At 36.1% G+C, this 23,574-nt stretch overlaps 1 protein-coding gene across 1 annotated transcript in view; it reads right to left on the bottom strand.

Moving 5' to 3' along the window:
* Positions 1-23,574, bottom strand: part of DNAH12 (dynein axonemal heavy chain 12) — a 189,930-nt gene that overhangs the window by 116,890 nt on the left and 49,466 nt on the right. Inside the window, exons 15-26 of the mRNA XM_070359341.1 lie at positions 21,517-21,642; positions 19,947-20,081; positions 19,199-19,392; positions 18,239-18,482; positions 11,787-11,972; positions 10,914-11,114; positions 9,060-9,254; positions 7,486-7,607; positions 7,109-7,391; positions 4,199-4,318; positions 3,730-3,886; positions 3,322-3,494 (exon numbers count right to left, since the gene is read on the bottom strand). Of these exons, the coding sequence (XP_070215442.1) occupies positions 3,322-3,494; positions 3,730-3,886; positions 4,199-4,318; positions 7,109-7,391; positions 7,486-7,607; positions 9,060-9,254; positions 10,914-11,114; positions 11,787-11,972; positions 18,239-18,482; positions 19,199-19,392; positions 19,947-20,081; positions 21,517-21,642 (2,136 nt within the window). The remainder of the gene's footprint in view (positions 1-3,321; positions 3,495-3,729; positions 3,887-4,198; positions 4,319-7,108; positions 7,392-7,485; positions 7,608-9,059; positions 9,255-10,913; positions 11,115-11,786; positions 11,973-18,238; positions 18,483-19,198; positions 19,393-19,946; positions 20,082-21,516; positions 21,643-23,574) is intronic.

Here is a 23,574-nt window from a genome sequence, read left to right as displayed (position 1 = left end):
AGAAATGTTTGTAGAGACCAGTTATGACAATCTTGATAGCTAGCTGCAAAGAGAGAACACACCAAAAACTGAGGGTAATACATGGAGGCCCGTTAATGGGAAAATAAAGAGATGCCCTACTATATACTTTCGTCCATGATTCACCCTGGCTGTCGCATTCCACTCTTGGTATGTTCTTCATTTTCTCCATCCCCATAGCACCGCTCTGTATTCTCTTACCAGTAGTATCACCTTCATTGTGAAACCAGTTACCAGTTATTCACTGATGCATGGCAAACTGCTACCTGTCTTTGCCTACTGGACTCCACTTTTATTGTTTTTATATAAGCTGGCGTATCCTCCAAGCGTAGCCTGGGCACTGGGGTGGTTGCCCAAGTTGTCTTTTACAGATTTGGAGTCTTCTGTGTCAAATCAAGCTTGAGCTGATTAAGAGGGTTAAGACCACCGATCCTCCATCTGCACAGGGGCAAGTGTCAGCTCAGTGACCTTTTGATGTCAGAGGCCAAAAACTCCACCCTCAAAGCAAGCTAACTCCACTCCTTTCTGAGCTTTGCTGAGAAGCTGCTGCTAAGTCGCTTCAGTCGGGTCCAACTCTGTGCGACCCCATAGACGGCAGCCCACCAGGCTCCCCCGTCCCTGGGATTCTCCAGGCAAGAACACTGGAGTGGGCTGCCATTTCCTTCTCCAATGCATGAAAGTGAAAAGTGAAAGTGAAGTCGCTCAGTCATGTCCAACTCTGTGCGACCCCATAGACGGCAGCCTACCAGGCTCCTCCGTCCATGGGATTTTCCAGGCAAGAGTACTGGAGTGGGGTGCCATTGCCTTCTGAGAAGAAGCAAATGTAAAAAAAGCCTGTGGCCTGGCTGCATGAGAGCAGAGTGACAACAGCCTCCCCATGCTTCCCATACTTCAGCTTTATCCCATGAATACCCTGAGCCCTTCGCCTTCAAGGAGGCAGCTCTAACTTGTTTTCCTGTCTCCTTGCTTGGCTGCTCTGTGAATAAACACTCTCTGCTGCAAACCTCAGCATTTCAGCGTTTGGCTTGCTGTGATGAGTTAGGCAAATGAACGTAGTTCAATAACACTTATATTACAGTTAACTAAGTACATTTTCCCCCTCTCAATTAGTTTTTAAGTTCCTTAAGAGTAACATCAGCAGTATCTGAATTCTTTCTGAGTCTGCACAGAGACTATAACAATGGCTGGAAATTTTTAGAAGCATACAAGTTACAGTCAACTCTAACTATGAAGTTTGTTTCATGAAAAACTCTATGAGAGTTTGTGAAACTTAACTGCTTTTAGATAAAATAGGATTAAAGGGCCAAGACTGTACATATAGCAGGCCAGGGAGTATACAGGAACTTAATAGAGAGTTCTCAATAGAAGGAATAGACCTTCTATTTAATTTTTCTGTGAACCTAAAACTGCTCTAAGAAACTAAAAATTTTTTAAACATTTTTAAAAATAATGAATAAACCTATGAAAACCTTAAATAGTTTCACCTTTAATAAAATCAAATAACAGAGACAGCTTATTAAATACATGCAATATCGATGATACTTTACCCATCATAAATTTGTAGTAAATGCTATACTGTTAATGTCCATTAATGTGACTATTAGAAACCTCAGTCTCTCCTTTCTTTATAAAAATTTTCAAAAAATGCTTATAAATGTGTTCTCTTTATTATGGATATTAACTACAGTAGGAGATTTTTCCAGTGTTTAGTGTTTTATACAAGTATTTAATGTGATTTTGACTTTATACCTCAAAGTTGCTAGGGTCCACCTTACAAATATTCACAGCTCACTTCAGTGAGCTCTGAGATAGCACACAGCAGCTTGAGATTCATTTACTCAACAAATCCTAGGGAGTAACTTATTTACTTGTCTATCACTAGAGTAGAGGATAAGACAGACACGGTCTGGCCTTCAGGTAGCTTCTTGAGAATGAGGATTTGGTGAAATATTTTATCATAGATGCACTACAATCTTACTCAGATTCTCTTACTGGTCATTGCTTCCGTCCTTCCGATTGCTGTGGGTGTCATCTACAAATAGCTCACAACTGTCCCGTCTCCTGAGATTTGCCCTCAGTCAGGAGCTCCCTCATTCACAAACATCTGAATGCTTATTCACACCCCTAGCCTCAGGAGGGACCCATAGCCAGTGACAATGAAGGGACAGAAAAGTTAGACCTCTTTGCCTTAAAGTGAAGTACGTCTGTGATGCCATTCATGCTCCAAAGCTCCCCGTGAGATCAGGTTAGGCCGTACATCCACAGAAACCACATCCTTGCTTAGCTTCCCCCTCTGCTTTCTCCATTTTCTTACAGGCTTTTACTGAGAACATTCCCTAGACAATCATTTGCCCAATAATCCCTGTTTTATCTCTGCTTACAGACAACTCAAAGACACTTTAACTTACTTAGTACAAGTGGATTGTTTTTGTTTTTTTTTAATGGAAGGATAATTGCTTTATAATATTTTGTTGGTTTCTGCCATACACCAACATGAATCAGCCATAGGTTTACATATATCCCTTCCCTCCTGAACCTCTCTCACACCTCCCATCCCATCCTGCCCCTCTAGGTTGTTTCTTGCCAGATTTAGCAAATAAAAATACAGGATGCCCAGTTACATTTGAAAATCAGATAAACAATGGATAATTGTTAGTATAAGTATGTCCATGTAATAATTAGGACATACTTCTACTAACAAATTTTTCACTGTTGATTTGAAATTCAAATTAACCTGAAAGTCTTGTATTTTATCTGACAACACTATTCCCAGGTGTGTTTTGTTTGTTTGTTTTGTAGTCATGGCTTTATCTTCCATAGCTTCCCACCAAGGGCAGCCCTCAGCATCACCTGCTTACACTTCAGCTCTCCCTCTCCCATTCAACAACACTAACTTGGAGTTCTAAGGCTCAAATGTACTTCCTTCATCTCGTCATCTCTCCCAGAACTCCACTATAAAAACTGATGTCATTTTCTGAAGCTCTGGCTTTTTCTTTCAATCTCCAGTACCTTACTTTTTCTAATTATCCCCAAAGGGAGTGGCTCATGATTTTCAAACATTAGAATTCAAACACACTCATATTCTACTAAAGGACTCAGAAGTAAATATTCATTATTATAACTTCACATAAAGGGAATTTGGGATTAGAAAAGGAAGCTATCCTTCCTTTGACTATAGCTATAGTCAACTATACAGATAAGAGAATGAAATGAGGATAGCCATGTTAAATTTGGACAAGAAAATATGACACCAAATCAAATAGTAATCTTTAATGTGTAAATTAAAATAACTTAAACACATACCAATGTTCTGTAACATCTGTCAGTTAGAGGAGTAATGACAAGTCGAGGTGAGTTACCAAGATATTCATAAGCATATTTTACATTGCAATTAATGATACGAACTCGAGCGTTGTCATATTCCCAATAATAACGAAGCTGAGCAAGCCACTGGAAATCTGTATCATGTGAGACACCTGGAAGGAATAAAGTAAAACAAGACACATAATCCTGAAATGGAAATAATTTGAAAACTAGATATTTTATCATTGTTTACAAAAGTATTAACATTAAAATAATTCACATTTTCTAATTTATAGAAAAGATCATATAAAATAAATTCTGCTGAGACAGAAAAAGACATATAGTACAAGTTCTTGTTTCTAGAAACTATCAATATTTTATCTTCAATATGAAAAAGAAGTCACATACCCATATCAATCATGTCCATGACCACATCTCTAGCATGGACATCGATAGTAACCAAAGCCCCCAGAGTAATCCTGGTCTGCTTTGATAGTTTTCCTCTTACCAGCTCCACAATATCATTTAGTTGATTCTGAAGTTCCTTATAGTACTTCTTTAATCCCTACAAAATAAAAAAGCAATTAAATTAACATTAGCCAAATTGTGCATTTTATACATTCACTCTTTAACAAAATGATTCTGAACTTCACAATGTAGTTCAGTATAAAAATGAATTCTAGAACAGAATAACTTTTGTCTATGCATAATAAAAATTAAGAACAAATTTTTAAATAATTTTGCGATTTTCATGCTATATGTAGAAAGTGGGGAAGACTGCCCTTGAAAATGATAAATAAGCTAACTAAAAAAAAAAAAATATATATATATATATATATAGCATGTAGAAAAGAATGTTATTTAAAATACGCTTTACCTCTGTTCCACCACTTATAACTTCCTGTGTCTCAGAGGTCCAGAACATTTGAGAAACACAAAGTACCACCTGTCCAGGCCACTCTCGAACCCAGTCTCTTCTTGCAGATTCTGGATAAGCCTGAATAATTAAAGTGTATTTCTAAGTTTAAAAGGTGACAAGAGGAAAAAAGCTTAATGATTAACAATAAGTAAGTACGATATTGGTTACATTTGTAGGCTAGAATATATTCATGAAAAATTTTAGATGACTATTTAAAAGATCTGAAATTTTTTTACAAGCTATATTTTTAAAATATTTGTTTATTGATAAAAGAATAGAAAGATGAGCACCCATATTTCAATAATCAGTTATCTCTGGAAGAATATGATTGTTGATTCTTTGGAAAGCTATTTTCCATAGGATTTTTATGTTTCTTTGCTGTGGGGAGTTGTCAATTTTCTGCATAATATACACATTACTTCTATTATAATGAGATATGAGGGTTTATTAAAGTTAAAAAATAAGTCAGTCTAGCAATTTACATATATTGATGCCAAGATTTAACTGAAAAGAAGACTACACCATCTTGTAGCTAGACTGACTTAGTAGCTAGAACCCTTGTATTATTTCTAAAAACTTGTATGACCAGTGTATATAATTTGAACAATTATATATTTGTCCAGTTATACACAATTGAACAATCTATGCTATGAGTTCAAAGTACACTTTCATTTCTTCTAAAATTTTTTATGTTCAAAATGCATTTAAATGGATTTATTGGAGAGGTAGCGTTTTTAAAAATAACTTGTTGCCGCCTGGTGCTCTGTGATGACCTAGAGCAGTGGGATGGGAGGAGGGGAGAGAGGCTCAAGAGGAAGGAGATATAAATATAATTATGACTGATTCATGTTGTCATACAGCACAAACCAACACATTTTAAGGCAATTTTCCACCAATTAAAAAATAAAAAAAATAAAAATTTTAAAATAACTTGTTGCTAAAGTAAATGATAATAGAACTAAATTAAAAGCTAAAAAAAAAACAAATGCAGAGCAAAGTATAAAGTTGATACTAATGGAATTTATATCTATATGTATACACATATTTATCTATTTATTGGCTGTGTTGCATAGCTTGTGGGATCTTAGTTCCTTGATCAAGGATTGAACCCAGGGCATGGCAGTGAAAGCACCAAGTCCTAACCTCTGGACCACCAGGGAATTCCCTGGAAACTATATTTTTAATACAATGACACCATCTTGGATATAAGAATATTAAGCATAAGGATGAAAGTGAAAGTGAAGTCGCTCAGTTGTGTCCAATTCTTTGTGACCCCATGGACTACACAGACCATGGAATTCTCCAGGCCAGAATTCTGGAGTGGGTTGCCATTTCCTCCTCCAGGGGATCTTTCCAACCAAGGGATTGAACCCAGGTCTCCCGCACTGCAGCAGATTCTTTACCAGCTGAGCCACAAAGGAAGCATAAGGATATAAATATTAATTATTAAAATTCATTTTTAGTAATATTTATGGAAAAAGTGAAAGTGTTAGTAGCTCAGTCTTGTCTGGCTCTTTGTGATACCATGGACTGTAGCCCATTAGGCTTCTCTCTCCATGGAATTCTCCAACCAAGAATATTGGAGTGGGTAGTCATTCCCTTCTCCAGGGAATCTTCCCAACCCAGAGACTGAACCAGGTCATTCTTTACTGTCTGCGCCACACTAGACAGTCCATGACATTTTTAAAATATCAAACATTTATAATATTTATAAATATTTATGAATAAATGCAAATAACAAACTAACCTAGGTTTCAAAGAAGGCTAAGTTTCAAAGAATGGATGAGCCTTTGCTAGGTACACAGAAGGTAAATTTCTATATGGATTAAGGAAATACTTTCACGGATAATGTTGATTCTTTCCTTTGTGCTTTGGAACCATAGATGGAAAATGGAGAGAAAAAGTCAAGATTTATCTGTAGGAACTTTGAAACTGAACAGAATAGACACTGCAAGATGATTCTCATAGGGCTCTTTGTGAAGGAAAAAGGAAAAAGGATTCTTACTCAAAGTGAGTTGCTGGATATAAGGCTGCAATGCCTTTTTTTTTTAAACATATATTTATTTGACTGAGCCAGGACTTAAGTTGCAGCATGTAAGACTGCATGTGGGATCTAGTTCCCTGACCAGGGATTAAACCCAGGGCCCCTGGACTAGGAGCTCAGAGTCTTAGCCATTGATCCACAAGGGAAGACTGCAATGCCTTTTAAAATGATATTTTTACTATACAACTGTTCCTTTGTGGTCCTAGAGGAAGAAATATACTGAAATTTATTATCATTCAAGATCAGGTTTATTGAATTAGCCTAAGTGAGATACATGTAGTGCCTACGTGTTATATTTCTCTCAAATATTATAGATCCTCCTTTAATGTTTATCTCATTATGAATTTTTAAGTAATTGTTTGAGTGTAAACAGCAATAAGTAAACCATATCACACATTTAACACCCATGTCTGAGATTCTTTCTGACCCCATGGCCTTCATACAGGATACCCTAGATGGTCTTCCATTTGCTCTCTATTTGGTTAATTCCTACTTACCCTTTGGGTCTTGGTTTCAATTTTACTTTCTCTAAGAGCCTATCGCTAGCAACCTACCTTCCTCACTCCAAATTAGATACACCTTATTATTCTTTCTTACAGCACCTTTTTTTTTTTTTTGGAGTACCTAATCGCACATTATTATAAATTCTTACTACCATTATTACTTTAATAATAATGTTAGGAATGGAGTAAAAAAAAATAATAAATGGCTTAAAAGAGTAAGACCCTTAAGTGTGAATTTACTGGTACTCATTCAAAAATCTCCTTAAAAAAAAAAAGGCATTTACAGAATATAGGATATACACTAAATTCTAGGAAACACACCAGCCTGGCTGCCGCGATCACATCATGAATACTTCGAAGCATCAAATCTTCTACTTGAATGAGCCACTTTTCCACGGCACCTCGAGCTGCAGATGTGGAAATTAGTGCAATCAGCTCCACTCGCTCACCTTCAGAGCTATACATGGCCTTAATATCCAAATTGGGAAGGAACTCCAATTTGGCGATGCCTTCAAAGCATTTTTTCAAGTGAGGCTGAACTCTAAGTGGATCTTTGGTCTCTGACAGAATCTCTAGCATTTCATCATTAGATAAGAAGAAAAAACTAGGGAAAACCATACAAATACAAAAGCTTTAGTTATAATTCATTGCACCTCAGAAAATGCTTTAATGATAGCACAATTGATTATTCATCATACCGAGGGAAGAAAAGTCGTTTTTTTTCAAGATATGCGTTAAGGCCTTTCATAATTTTCTCCAAAAGTTCATTGCAGTTCTGCAGTTTTTCCAGTAAACCTGTTAAAGAAGTAGCAGCAAGAACCTAAAAGAGACCCATTCATTCAGGTCAGAACTTATATACCAGATATAATGATAAGATCTCAACATTAACTTATACATTAAAAATGTTAAGATGTCAAAAGACTTATGAAAATTGTCAGGAAGTTTTTTGTAATGTAAAACTAAGTAAATCATAAGTATTCTTACCCAAAGTTGATAATTGTGAGAAATTATCATTGTCATATATATTTTCATTTTTCCTGTATTCTTTTGAATGATAGGGGAAGAATATGCTAGTTTTGTTTGTGATTTAATTTTTATATTTACAACTGTCAACTATAAACAGTCTATTTTTACACTTTTAAAAGGTTCAATAAATTAAAAGAAGAAAACCATCTCATGGCACATGAAAATGTCAGTGTCCATAAACAGTTACATTATTGTATGGACACATCCATTCAGTTACATATTGTCTTTGGCCACTTTCTTGCTACAATAGCAGAATTGAGTAGTTATAAAAAACACAGTAGGTCTCATAAAGTATTTATCATGTATTTACCATGCAGCCCTTTGCAGAAAAAAAAAAAACTTCTGATTTCAGTTCTCTAAGAAATACTGTCTTAAAAAGGTTCTAAAATCAACACGTAAGGGAAGTCTTTCAAACATAAATTTTAGTACTATTGATTCTCAACAGTCCAGCACAGCTACTTTTTCATCCAGCATTGAAATAGATTGTTATTTATTAAGTTGAGTACCAGATTTTTTTTAAGTGCATATATATCTACGTGTATAAAAAATACATGGCCTGCCTTTCAACATTAAAATTACATTCAACAGGGTGCTATACTCACTAGGAGAGACACAGAGCAAGTGAGACCAGCTGCGAGAACTGCTGACTCTTTTTCCCATCACCCCAAGCATACAGAGTCACCGAGTAGAATGTCAGGTGAGTCACCTGCATGACTCATATTCATTCATATTCATTCTCTCTCTCTCTCTTTCCCTCTCTCTCCCCCACCCTCTGGCTTCCTTCATTTTATTTTACTATTTATTTTTTTTCTAAATATTTATTTTCATTTCTTTATTTGGCTGTACTGGGTCTTAGTTGTGGTGTGTGTGATCTAGTTCCCTGACCTGGGATCAAACTCAGGCCCCCTGCATTGGAAGTATGGAGTCCTAGCCACTGGACCACCGGGGAAGTCCCCTTTACTGTTTACTTTACAAGAGGAAGCATGGAGTATACATTCTAGAAGCCAAGTAAGTTAAATGCACATTTGAAGCAGCTCCACTATACATATTAAAGGGTTATGAATAGTGTATCTTAAGAACGGAAAAGTAAAATTATTTATGCTTCCTTTTATTTCCCTGAGCTTTCCAGTTTGTATACAATGAGTAGGTTTTATTTCTGTAGTTGGAAAAAAAGTGAAATGCCTTTTGTAATAGCCAGAAATAAAGGTTTCCCCTTTATTTGAAAGAGAGAAAACAAATACTTCACCTTTGGATCTTTCGCACAAAACTTCATGATATCCCTCCAGTGTCTGTCTACTGTCTGAAACTGACGCCCTTCTTCTGGCATCTGTTGCATGATATCCTCAGAGCAAAAAATGGGCTCCAAGTATAGCCAGTGAGCTTGTACCTTTAACCATTCATCAATCGTTTCTTGTATTCGAATCAAACGGTCCTCCCACGCCTTAATGGAAAGCATATTATACTGAATTCCAGTTATTAAAGGAACCCTATAAATTATAACAAAGGCTACGCGTTTTAAATTCACTGTTATTTTTGAATCAGCACAAAACAGCTCAAAGTCACTTGTGGGTGTCTCACACTCGCTTTGAAAAACTAGGAGGTCTGAAGTTTTCCTAAATCATTAAAACTCACAGCTGTAAATGACTGTAGTTATTTAGACCAATTTCCTACTCCCTAGGTGAACTGTCTCAAGTTTAAAAAGCATCCAGGAATATATCCTGCCCCACACCAGTGGTTATCAACCTAGGGGCTATTTTGCCCTCACCTCAAAGGACATTTCACAATGTCTGGAGGCATTTTCATTTGTCACAACAAGTGGGGTGAGGGTTCTACTTATATCAAATGGACAAAGGTCATGGATGCTGCTAAGTAGAGGACAACTCCCACAACAAAGAATTATTTACCCCAAAACGTCATTAGTGCCATGTTGAGAAATGTCAACACAATTTGCTCTACGTCAACACAATTTGGAGGGGGGAATCTTATTACCACACATCTCCAAGAATCCATTAGATATTTCATTAGCCAAGGATCATGTATATAATCTCTCTTTGATTCTTAAATCTATGGCCTGAGATCCTATATATCAAGAGATTGGCCTCACAATTTTGTTTGAAAACCTCTAAGAGAGCTTTCAAATTTGTCTTAGAAATTCTCCTTTGTCAAAGAAGTACTTGCAAAAGACATCTTATCAGGAAAGGGTTAAGTCAGCCTGACTCAAGGCAAGATGTGCAGCGTTATGTCCTTTTAGAAGAACATAACTCTTTGTCTTCTCCAAATATTCAAAGCTAAGGTGCCCCATAACAACACTATGCTTAAATTAAAACCAGACTGCTTTATTTTGAATTTCAGCTTTGTCATTTTTAGCTGTGTGCACTTGGTAAATTTTCTATCCTTGGTTTCCTTATCTATGAATGCTGATAATAATCTGCCTATCCTGGTTGTCTGCTCTGAGGATTAAATGAGTTAATAAATGTAAAACTCCTACAGTAGTATCTGGCACATATTTAGAAGTCAATAAATACTAGGGAGAAAATCCAGTTGTTGTTGATCTTTTTTCCACTTTATATAGTCTCCAGTTAGAATACTGATACTAAAGCACCTCATTATTATAAATTATTTGCTTTCTGTACTTACCCACAGCAACTATAAGGTCATGACATTAAATAATCTTACAGTCTCAAATATCACTTGTTTTCTTAAGTGGAAAATAATTCATTAATTATTCTAAAGGGTTCTCAAGCTAGTTCTCAAATATAAAGTACAGTATATAGAACCTCACTACAAGTTACAAGAATATACTATGAAACAGGGCCTAGGCATCTACAGTTAGATTAAATAATACCAACTGTTTTCCTTCCAAATCTATCACTGTCATTGGAGAAGATTTTTCTTACTAAAACATCACTCGTTCTTTTCAAAATCATTAGAGTTAGTGTCTCATCTGTTCTATACATTTTCACATTAATTTTAAGGTAGATATCTGTTTCTGTATTTCAACAAAGCTATCCAACAAACTTACTTATTCCCACAAGAGTAAATATGTAATAAATTTCAATCTTTATAAATGACCAGGAGTTGATTATCATATTTAACAAACCTTGATCTCCTTTTCAAATGGTTTGATGAATGGTGAGCCTCTCATTGTCTGAGTTTTTATAATTTGATCATCAAGGAGAGCCTGAATTTCGTCTACTGAAGAAAGAATACAGACTCCAGTATCACGATATAAACTTATATGAAAAGCAATATCATCCCAAGTTCCCATCATTGTATGCATGGCTTTCTCTAATGAAAATTCCTAAACAGGATAAAAAAGAAAGAATGGGATGATGAATAAGGAATCTTATTTACTATATGTATGGACTTTCCCTAATAAATTTAGTAGGCATTTTGTGCATTTTTGTAAGATATTCTGCAACTGTCTTTAAGTTAGAAAAGGTTTTAAACAACTACACAATTCCTATGGTGAATGACAATGTAGTTTTTAAAAATTCACTTGTTGTCAAAGCTGTCAGTATCAAAACAGACAACAGTATGAAAGACCTGCTGGATTTTCCCTGAGGTGCCTTTTTGCAGTCTACAGCCTGAAGATGTTTTCAGTGTATTCAAGAAGACTACAGGGCCATACTTACTCTGCCTAGAATACATACACATCACATGCCACATACACAGGCATCCATTTCCATTCTTAATAGAAAAAAATACATCTCAAAACCAGCATATCACCCATGCATATCAGTGTGGCAGAATTAAGAAGAGGTCAAAGGAACCATCTGTACTCTGGATTCAGGACAAGGGAATCATACAGAAGTATAGACTTTGTGGGGGAAAAATACGAGTGGCCTTCTGCCACTTTTCCCCAGTTTCTCCCACTTCTATCCCAAACTATACATTCAACCACAACTAAAACTATGATTATTTAATTAACAAGCTCATCAAATAAGGTATTTCAGTAGATCTGCATATTTACCTTGCTTGCACCTGCACTTATCACTTCAAATTTGTCCAAGTATGGTGCAAGGTTTAATTTTAAAATTTTCCTCAGTGTAGTTCCAGAGTCTGGAGTTAAGTCATAGCCTACAATTTCTGATAACTGCTTCCAATGACGTGCTCTCATTCCTGGATTACAAAGGATACAGACAGTAGGGATGTAATCCTAATGATGAAAATGGAAAAAATGAGTCACTCACTTGACTTTCATACCCATACACTTGAAATTATGTAATATATTTAATAAGCCCATTTAATATTTAATGAGTTAGATTCAGGAGGGGAGAGAAACTAACAAAATTATTCTAAAGTTCATCTGCACAAATAAACATGTGGAAATAACCAAGAAAACTAAAACAGTGAAAAAAGGAGGGGTGGTGGAAAATGTTCTATAAGATATTAAAGTATATGCTAGAACTACAATAATTAAAACTGTCACAGTATTATAGAAATACAAAGTCATGTTTATTCTATAATTAAATGGAGAAATACATAGTATAACATAATATATAGCTATATACACACATACATAGCATAAACGGGAAAAAAGCCTGCACCAAAATACCAAAATATAACCATCTGGAAATACAAAAATATTCAACAAGAACACTTAATTCATTGCTTTTGATACTGATATTAAAACATCTCCTTTACAATCAGGAACAACATAAGCACACCCATAATATTTCTAATCAACACTGTATTGAGTCTCCAGCCACTGAGGTAATATAAATAAATAAAAGCTATGGAGGAGGGGTGGATCAAGATGGCAGTGTAGGAAGACCCTGAACTCACCTCCTCCGATGGCCAAAGAAGGAACGACAATGAAACAGGTAGAAGGGGTGGAGATGCAATCTAGTCAGAAACCAAACCCTGAGGTCAGTGACACACAAATGGAAAGAACGTTACAACTGCAGAGTTCCTCTCCAAGGAGCACGGGGTCTAAGACCCACTCTGGCCTCCCCTGCCTGGAGGTCTTGCACTGGGAAGACAAGCCTCCAGAATGTTTGGCTTTGAAAGCCAGTTGGGCTTCCATTCAGGAGAGACAGAGGGTTACAGGAAACAAAGACTACACCCTTAAAGGGTACAGGCAGAAGCTCACATGGTCCAAGTTCCAGCAAAGAGGCAGAAGTCTGACAGGCACCTGTGTCAGACCCACTTGCTGGTTTTGGAGAGCCTATCAGAGAGGCAGGAGGCCTCTGGGATGCACCCTGGGGACAGAGATGCTGGTGGCAGCCATTGTGAGGATCACCAGCAAGTACCATTTAGGAATTCTCCCTCTGGCCTGTTAGTGCTGGGGGCTTGCCCTGGCCATTGGAGGGCCCACAGTCAAACACAGAGAGAGGCCGCCCCACCCACAATGAGCTTGAAGCAGCACTGCCCAGCCGCACGCCAGCCTCACCAGGAGACACGGCACTGCAGCCAGATAGGCCAAGGGCCAGCCCCACTTATACCCTCAACAGTTAGCCCTTGCACAACATAAGGAAGTATGTGGTATGAATAGGGGACACCTCTGGAGCAGACAGGTCTAGTGCCAGAACTAGTGTGCTGCTGGGCCATACAGGATGTCTCCTATATAATGTCACTTCTCCAAGATCAAGAGACCTAACAGTCCTATTCAATATACAAACGTGACCACAGGGAATTAGGCAAAATGAGGAGACAAGAGGAATATGTTCCAAACAAAGGAACAAGACAAAACCTCAGAAGAACTATATTAAATGCAAATAAGCAATCTACCCAATATAGAGTTCAAGGTAATATATAGATGCTCAATAAACTCAGAAGAAGAATGGACAAATACAGAATTTCAACTAAGAGTTAGAAAATATAAAGAAGAACCAGTCAGAAGTGAAGAATATACTAACTGAAATGAAAAACTGCTAGAAAGTATCAACAGTAGATAGGATAATACAGAAGGACAGATCAGTGATTTGGAAGACAGAGTAGCAGACATCACCCAAGCTAAGCAGGAAAAAAGAAAAAAAGGATTTTAAAAAACAACAATAGTTTAAGAGACTTCTGAGACAACATCAAGTGTACTCACTTTCATGTTATAGGGGCTCCAGAAGAAGAAAATTGAGAGAAAAGAGGAGAGACTTCTTTGAGGAAATATTAGCTGAAAACTTCCCTAACCTAGAGAAGGAAATAAATACCCTCCTCTAGGAAGCACAGAGAATCTCAAACAAGATGAACCCAAACAGGTCCACACCAAGACACATTAAAATTAAAATGACAGTAATTAAAGATAAAGAGAGAATCTTAAAAGCAGCAAGAGAAAAGCAACTAGTTATGTATTATACAAGGGAACTCCCATAAGACCTTAAGCAGATTTTTCAGCAGGAACTCTGCAGAAGGAAGTGGAACAATATATTCAAAATGATGAAAGGAAAAAACTACAACCAAGAAAACTTTACCTGGCAAGGTTATTTTTCAGATTTATCTTTATCTCTGAAGAAGAGACAAAGACTTTCACAGACAAGCAAAAAGCTAAAAGAGTTTATCACCTCCAAACACATCTTACAACAAACGTTAAAAGAAATAACAAGTATAAATAAACAAAATTGTAAAAGGAAAAATCTTACTGGTAAAGGCACACCTGGAGAAAAAGTAGTTAATTAACCACTCATAAAGCTAGGAGGAAAGTTAAAATAGAAAAGCAGTAAAAATCATCTCTATCTGCAATTGCAGTTTAGGCAAAAATTAACAGATGTAAAAAGGATAAAACATTTGGGGAGGTTAGTGAAAATGTAAGGTATTCAAGCTTGAGAAATTATCCACTTAAAATAGACATCTATAATAGGTTGTTATAAATGAACCTCTTGGTAACTACAAACCAAAATCATGTAACATTACCACAAAAAGAGAGAGTCAATGCATCACTGAAAACCTCAAATAGGAAATTTTAAAATACCATGAGACAAATGAAAATGAAAACATAATATTCCAAAATCCATGGGACACAGTAAAAGCAGTTCTAAGAGGAAATTTTACAGCAAACAAGTCCACCTCAGGAAATAAGAAAATTCTCAGTCTAACCTTAACCTGAAGGAACTAGGAAAAGGAGAAAAAACAAAACCCAAAGATAGTAGAAGGAAGGAAATAATGAAGACCAGAGTGGAAATAAAATAGAAACTAAAAATAAAAAAGAAAAGATCAATGAAGCTAAGAGCTAGTTCTTTTAAAAGATAAAATTGATAAACTTTTAACCAGGCTCATTAAGAAAAAAAAAGAGAGCCCAAATAAATAAAATCAGAAATAAAAAAGAGGTTACAACTGACACCACAGAAATACAAAGGATCATAAGAAGCTACTGCAAACAATTATACACCATAAAACAGACAACCTGGAAAAAGTTAATAAATCCCTAGAAATGTAAAATCTTCCAAGACTGAATAAGGAAGAAATAGAAAATATGAACAGACTATCAGTAATAAAATTGCATTAGTAATAAAAAATGCCTAACAAAGAAAAGCCCAGGCCAGATGGCCTCACAGGTGAATTCTGCCAAACAATTAAAGAAGGGTTAACACTTTTCCTGAAACTATTCCAAAACACTACAGAGAAAGGAATGCTTCCAAATTTATTCTACAAGACCATTACCACCTGGATACCAAAACCAAAGAAAACACACAAAAAGAAAATTACAGGCAAACATCACTGATGAACATAGATGCAAAAATCCTCAACAAAATACAAACAAACTAAATTCAACAATTAATTAAAAGAATCATACATCATGATCAAGTGAGATTTATCCCACTTGATCCCACTTGGGATACATGGATGATTCAATATCTGCAAAGTAATCAATTTTAACCATTTTAAAGAATAAAAATCATATGACCATCTCAATAGATACAGAAAAAGCTTCTGACAAAATTCAATATCCATTTATAATAAAAAAAAAAAAACCTCTCAACAAAGTGAGTATAGAGGGATCATACCTCAATATATTAAAGGCCATATATGACAAGCCCACAGCTATCATCAAACTCAATGGTGAAGAGCTGAAAACATTTCCTCTAAGTTCAGGAACAAGACAAAGTTGCTTTCTCTAACCATTTTTAGTCAATATAGTATTAGAAGTCCTAGTGACAACAGGAGGAGAAGGCAATGGCACCCCACTCCAGTACTCTTGCCTGGAAAATCCCATGGATGAAGGACCCTGGTGGGCTGTAGTCCACGGGGTCGCTAAGAGTCGGACAGGACTGAGCGACTTCACTTTCACTTTTCACTTTCATGCACCGGAGAAGGAAATGGCAACCCACTCCAGTGTTCTTGCCTGGAGAATCCCAGGGACGGGGGAGCCTGGTGGGCTTCCGTCTATGGGGTCGCACAGAGTCGGACACAACTGAAGCGACTTAGCAGCAGTGACAACAGGGAGCGCGAATTTGATTCCTGGTTGAAGAACTAAGATCACACGTGCCCCAGCCAAAAATAAAGAAAGAAAATAGCAGGAAAAAAAATTACTGATACTACTAGTGGTATGGGACAGTTTATCTTCCATCTCAAGATGACTTTCAGAGATTATGATGGTGCACTGCTATGAAGACAGGAATAATGGATGTTGCTGATAAGAAAGGAAAAGAGGAATATCATCTGGATAAATTTAAAACATAACCAAAGGCTTAAATGCTAACAATAAACTATAATTAAATCTCTAACTGAAGAAAAAAGAAAGAAAATAAAAATTACTAATATTTGGAATGAAAAAGGAGTTACTCCTAAAGATTCCACAAACATTAAAAGATAATAAATGTTATGAGCAACTTTATGGCAATAAATTTAACAGTTTTCAAAAATGGAAGATTTCCTTGAAAATTACAATTTACTAAAACTGACATAAAATTAACACAAAACATGAATATTCCTATATCTATTTTGAAAAAATAAAACTGCTTTCAAAATCCCTCCCATAAAGTTCCAAGTCAATGGTATCACTGGCAAATGTTTCTCTAAAATATTTTTTAAAGAAATAATAACAATTTCATTCAAATCTCTTTTGGAAAATAGAGATAGAATTTCCCATTTGTTTCATAAGGTCAACATAATCCTGATAACAAAATTTGACAAAGATATTACAAGAAGATTAAGACCAACATCTCTCCTGAATATAACCTCAAAAATCCTCAAAAATATATTAACAAAGTCTAGTCTTCCTAGTCTTGTTTCCAGAACTATTTATGTCCTGTAAATCAGTAAGAAAAATACCAACTATTAAATAAAAAAATAGACAACGATAAGACCAAATAGTTCACAAGCAAAGAAATACAAAATATTCTTAAATATATTAATTTATGCTTTACACTTTATGTAATAAGAAAAATGAAATTCTACTAGTAGATTTCCAAAAACCCAAGAATGATGACACTCTGTTGTCAAGGTTGGTGTAAATATATATTGATAAAACCCATACAGAAGGTAATTCAACTATAGACTTGAACCTGAAATTGACTCTTTGGCAATTTACCTTGCAGTTCCCACTTCATACTTAGAAATTTTACACTAATATATAATATTTATAGGTGTAAAAAATAATGAAAAAACTCTATATACAACAAGAAAAGATTTCTAAGATAAATTAACCAAAACAATGGGGGAAATAATACATACAGTATGTTAATTTTATGTAAAAAGATAGGAGGTTTAGAAAATATAATCATATTGTTATATGTGTTAAAAAAAAAAAATCCTAAGTATACAAAAGAAAGTAATAACATAGCAAGGAGATTGTTCAGGTTTATCTTTTTAATATTTTTAAGCCATGATATTTATTAAAGAGTAAAAATAATTTAAAGAAAATTTTTTTCAGGCAGCTCACAGAATCTCTGAGAGTGCTAGACATGGGCTGGAACAGTGCTGAAAATCCCATCAGAGTTTGCACTCTGAGCATGCTGACAGTGGAAACGTGGCTCTACCACTCGTAGGAACCACTGCCACCACTGCCTTGGAAAGTTGGATGCATTATTTACTACCACAAAAACTGTTACTATCCTCTCTTTATAAATGAGGTGACTGAGACATGAGAGGTTAAATATCTTACACAAGGGGCATATTGCCATTACTAAGCACAGAATTGTGATATAAACCTAGGTAGTATGACTTGAAAGCTTTCTCAGGTAACTGGGACTCTGCTGCTGCTCATAGTATAGGCTAACTTGTTTATTCAGTAATTTTTTTATCCTCTTCATATCAGTGTACCTGGTCATTATAGTCTTTTCTATTTGTCAAGCATGTTCTCGCATGTTCTGTGAAGGGACTGATTGTGAGGACTTCCTCAGGACAGAATTAAGTATGTACTAAGAAATAGATCAAGTTTTCTGGAGTCGGCTTTGGTTTTGCTTTCCAGTTTTTCCATTTCTCTCCATTAGCACTTGCTGCAAACAGTTCCAGCAGGGCTTTCTAAAGTGTCATTACATGTGTTCGTACCTTAAAAACTTTTATCTGCTCCATTACTGTAGTGCACATAGTAATGGTAGGATTCTCTTTTGGTTCCTCTTCAAGTTTCTCTTCTTCCAGAGATCGTCTTTTTGCTGCTTTTCTTTTTTCTTGTAATTCCTTCTTTTGCTTTGTTTGGAAAAATTTCAGAGTCTTAAAAATTTCCCGGGAAAATTCCTCTACATCAGTTTCCATGGCTTCCCCATTAAGGTCCAAAAACCCTCCATCCATCCACCTGAAAGAAAAAATAATATTAAACTCAGAGACTTTTGGTGTGTTAAGAGGCCTTAGGCTAGGTCCTTCATTTTGTGTTTTTTTTTAATATAAACTTATTTATTTTAATTGGAGGCTAATCACTTTACAATATTGTATTGGTTTTGCCATACATCAACATGAATCCGCCACGGGTATACACGTGTTCCCTATCCTGAACCCCCCTCCCACCTCCCTCCCCGTACCATCCCTCTGGGTCATCCCAGTGCACCAGCCCCAAGCATCCTGAGCAAGAGCAGTTAACTAACCATTTTTCTCAGTCACACAGAGCTATGACAGAGATAATACTAAATCCACCACTTAAGCTATGCTGCATGTGCTAAAATATGAATCAGATTGTCAATGGACAATTAATGGTACCCAAATAAAATGCTGATTTGACTCTATACTTCTAATTTTTGGTGTTAAGCATGAGTCAAATCAACTAACTGCATTAAAAATGGAATCAAATCTGGAAAACCCAAATGAGACTTAATTAGATATTATATTAATAAGGTTAGGTGGTACCCTAGCAACATTTCACACTTCTCCTATATGATATTTGGTTTTTCTATCAAATGGACTGGTAAGTCCTACTTTTAAACACTTAGCCAACAACAACAGCAATAAAAATCAATGTATGTTTTATAAATCTTGTTATATCTTTGCTGAACTGTTTATTACATTACCAGAAATTACCGTTTTTCTGTTCGTTGCCACTTCAAAACTAAATTAAAAAACTTCTGATAGGGCTCAATGTTAACTTTTAATTTATCCAGTTCAGGATATTTTGTCAGTTCCCATTTGAAAAGTTCCTCTTCTTTATTAATAAACTGAACTGCTTCTTCAGATTCCTGAATACGTTTTTGTAGTTGTCTTACATCTGTCACATACTGAAAGCAAAGCATTTTTCATTTCAAGAAATACCCAAGTAATGTTATAAAAATAAGATTAAACAATACTTCATATATATATATATATATATATATAGCGGCTTTATATATCAACTGCACAGCAATATTATGACAGAAAGCAAAAAATGGCTATGTCTACTTACAAAAAGAAAACTAACCCACAAAAAAGGTTACATAATTAGCAGCAGTTCCAGGCCCCTTTTTGCCTTAGTAAGCACATGCTTTTCTATATTATACAAACATGCCTGCTAGCGTGCTAAGTTGCCTCAGTCGTGTTTCACTCTTAGCGACTCTGTGGACTGTACCCTGCCAGGCTCCTCTGTCCATGAGATTCTCCAGACAAGTAGACTGGAGTGGGTTGCCATGCCCTCCTCCAGAGGATCTTCCTGACCCAGGGATCAAACCCGCATCTCTTCTGTCTCCTGCACTGGCAGGCAGGCTCTTTACCACTGGAGCCACCTGGGAAGCCCTATACAGACACGTCCTGTACTCATCTACCAGCCTGCCACAGCTACTGTCTATGTTTATCAGACCTGTTGCATGCGGTCCAATTCTGCAAATTCTGCAAACTCTTCCATGCGCCGTGATTCCTTTTCTACTTCCAAAATCAGTTTCTCTCTCTTTGCTATTAGTTCATTTTCTTTTCTATGTTTAGCATTCTCAATGAGCTTTAAAAGAAAACAATGTAATCATGTTAATTATTTTGCTACAAAGCAAAGAATGATCAAATGAGAAATCTGAATGCTCTGTACAGTAACAAAACACATCAGCAAAGTAAAAGTAAAACACTGTATAAAAATAAAACATTGATATGAAAGGAAAAGAATAATAAATTACACAGAAAAAATTTTCTGTATCTCCAAAGTGACCATAATAATTCTTATTTTAAGTACATAGTTTAACTGTTTAACAGATTCTGGGAAAATAATAAAACCTACCATATATCGAGCATTTCTTATGTTAAGAATTATTAAACACTTTACCTACGTTACCACAAGTATTATATCCTCATTTCAGAGATGAAGAAATTTAAGCGTATAGAGATTCAGAGGCATGTCCAATGTCACAAGATCATGAAAGTCAAAATCTGGATTAGAACTCGGACTTATCTGACTGAAGTCTATGCTTTCCATTACTATACTATCTCACTTCCCAATTTAGGGAAAGCTAGCTTAAATTAGGACTTTTACAAAATTTGAACTATATTCAGTATTAATATAAAATCCTGAATCTGCAACTTCCTCCTGAGAAAGTTGCTTAACTTCTCTGAGACACATTTTTCTCAGCTATGAAATGGGGGAAATAGAAGCACCTGGATTTTTGTCAGTATTAAATGATTTAATAAATGGAGAGTACTGAGCACAGTGCTTATGATTATTAGTCTTTTAGTAATTTCCTTTTTTTAAATTTATTTATTTTGGCTGTGTTGGGTCCTCACTGTGGCTCGAGGGATCTTCAGTGGGGCATGCAAACTTCTTAGTTGTAGCTTGAGAACTCTTAATTATGGCCAGGGATCAAACCGCAGTCCCCTGCATTGGGAGCATGAAGCCTAGCCACTGGATGACCAGGAAACCCCCTGTTATTAATTTGATAATAGTTCTAACTTTTTAATGTCAGTCCCACTTTTTAAAACCTTGTGGATTAAGCCTGTCTTAAGCCTGCAGGGTCATAAATGTTGCTAATCCCAAACTCATACTGACACATGAAGTTACTTTTTAAAAGTAGATGGCAAGGGACTACTCCCCTGGTAGCACAGTGGATGGGAATTTACCTGCCAGGAGATGTGGGTTTGAGTCCCAGTCTGGGAAGATTCTGCACGCCTCAGAGCAACTAATCCTGTGCCACACGACTGAAGCCTGTGAGCCCTACAGACTGTGCTCCACGACAAGAGAAGCCACCCAAGGAGAAGCCACCACAGCTAGAGAGCAGCCCCCACTTTCTGCAACTAGAGAAAGCCCACATGCAGCCAGAAACAAATAAACAAATACAGCAGTGTGTAACGTCAAAAAAAAAAACAGGAGATGGCAAGTATGTATGAAAATTCAATGAACACTGAACTTAAAACATCAGAATACAAAAATATATAAGGAAAAATATATTTACCTCATCATTTTCATCAAAGATGGGATTAATTTTCCAAGGCCACATAAGGACAGCTGAATTTAAAGCTAAGTCTTCTGGAGGAAATAGAAATACATCTAAAAAGTAACTCATCCGGCGTTTGGATTCCTACAGAAGAAATTCCAGATATGTTAAACCATGTAGAATGGAAGTGAAAGTCACTCAGTCAAGTCCAACTCATTGCGACCCCATGGACTATACAGTCCATGGAATTCTCTAGGCCAGAATACTGGAGTGGGTAGCCATTCCCTTCTCCAGGGGATCTTCCCAACCCAGGGATGGAACCCAGGTCTCCCACACTGCAGGTGGATTCTTTACCAGCTGAGCCACAAGGGAAGCCCTAACGCATTATGAAAAAGAGAAACAACAATTTCTAATACTTTTTCAAATTTCAATCTGACTCAGATTATTAACTGATATTTCATATCACCCAAATCACATGGGTATTTGAATAACTATAGGATTATTTATCTGGCTTCATAGCACACAATTGAAGACTTTTATAGTAAGAGCATTTAGTTTGCTCCCTGGTGGCTCAGATGGTAAAGAATCTGCCTGCAATGCAGAAGATCCAGATTTGATCCCTGGATTGGGAAGATCCCTGAAAAAGGGAATGGCAACCCACTCCAGTATTCTTGCCTAGAGAATACAATGGACAGAGGAGCCTGGCAAGCTACTGTCCATGGGGTCACAAAGAGTCGGACACGAATGGAGGACTAACACACACAAACACATACCAAAATTAAAGCTTTTTAATAGTTTTCACTTGCAATTGACTTAAGATAAAAGTACTTGATTATCCATGTATATGGCTGAAAATGGTGATCAAACATGCGTTTTTCCAGCAACTCTGTTGTTTTTTTTTAAAGGATTTTACAGTTTTATTCTTATATATTTAATTTTTTAATCTTTGGTGACAAAGATTTTAACATCTTTTATTTTGTTTTGCATCTTCAATAACAGTATCACTTCTTTTGCCTACCATTGAAAGTGAAAGTGAACTCGCTCAATCGTGTCTGATTCTTTGTGACCCCATGGACTGTAGGCTACCAGGCTCCTCCGTCCGTAGGATTTTCCAGGCAATAGTACTGGAGTGGATTGCCATTTCCTTCTCCAGGGGATCTTTCCCACCCAGGGATTGAACCCTGGTCTCCCGCATTGTAGACAGACGCTTTACTGTCTGAGTCACCAGGGAAGTCCTACCATTAGCATATAGCAATTGTCCAGAAAGAGTTTAGAAGTGACTGGCAAAAAAAAAAAAAATTTAAAACCAATAGATTTACCTGAATAAGACATTAAATATCTTTACCCCTTATAACCTGCATTGATCTGTATGCAGTGCTGTAATTTTTAAGAACTGAAATACAGATTCAAAGGCTAATTTAAGAGTTTTTGTTTGAGATACACATAGGATGTATATGTATATAATATATATAATGTTCAGAATGCATTATATATGTATTATATTGCACATAGAAATTAACTCAATAAAACCTGATTCATATAACTAGCTGTATTAATAGATTAAAGGAGAAAATGCATAAGATCATACCAACAGATGCAAAAAATAAAATTCAACATCCAATCATAATAATGTTTTTAAATTAATTTTTATTGGAGTATAGTTGATTTATAATGTTGTGTTAGTCTCCTGGGTATAGCAAGTCTCTATACCACTGGATCACCAGGGAGGCCCCCTGCATCTCATATTTTTAAACAAAAATTAGAGTATAATATAGGTGAATAGGTATATAACCTTGTGTAGGGGAAGGCACGAGCATATGTACTACTAAATGTAGAAACTATAAAAGAAAATATCTTTTAAACCTTTGTTAAGGATGCACATATGGAGGAACTAAAGGAAAAAAATGATTACTGTAGAAACCAGATTGACACCTCTAGGAGGTGGAGAAAGGGAAGTAATTATGGTCAGAAAGTCATATGCAAAGGATTTCTAGGGTGCTGGCAATATCCTATTTCTTCACCTGGTTGGTGGCAACATAAGTGTTCACTTTATAACTGTGTTTAACCATATGTGTT

The sequence above is a fragment of the Bos mutus genome, chromosome 22, assembly GCF_027580195.1.
Source record: "Bos mutus isolate GX-2022 chromosome 22, NWIPB_WYAK_1.1, whole genome shotgun sequence".
Taxonomy (NCBI): domain Eukaryota; kingdom Metazoa; phylum Chordata; class Mammalia; order Artiodactyla; family Bovidae; genus Bos; species Bos mutus.
Note: the sequence above shows the minus strand (reverse complement) of the source record. Positions and strands in the feature narration are given on the sequence as shown.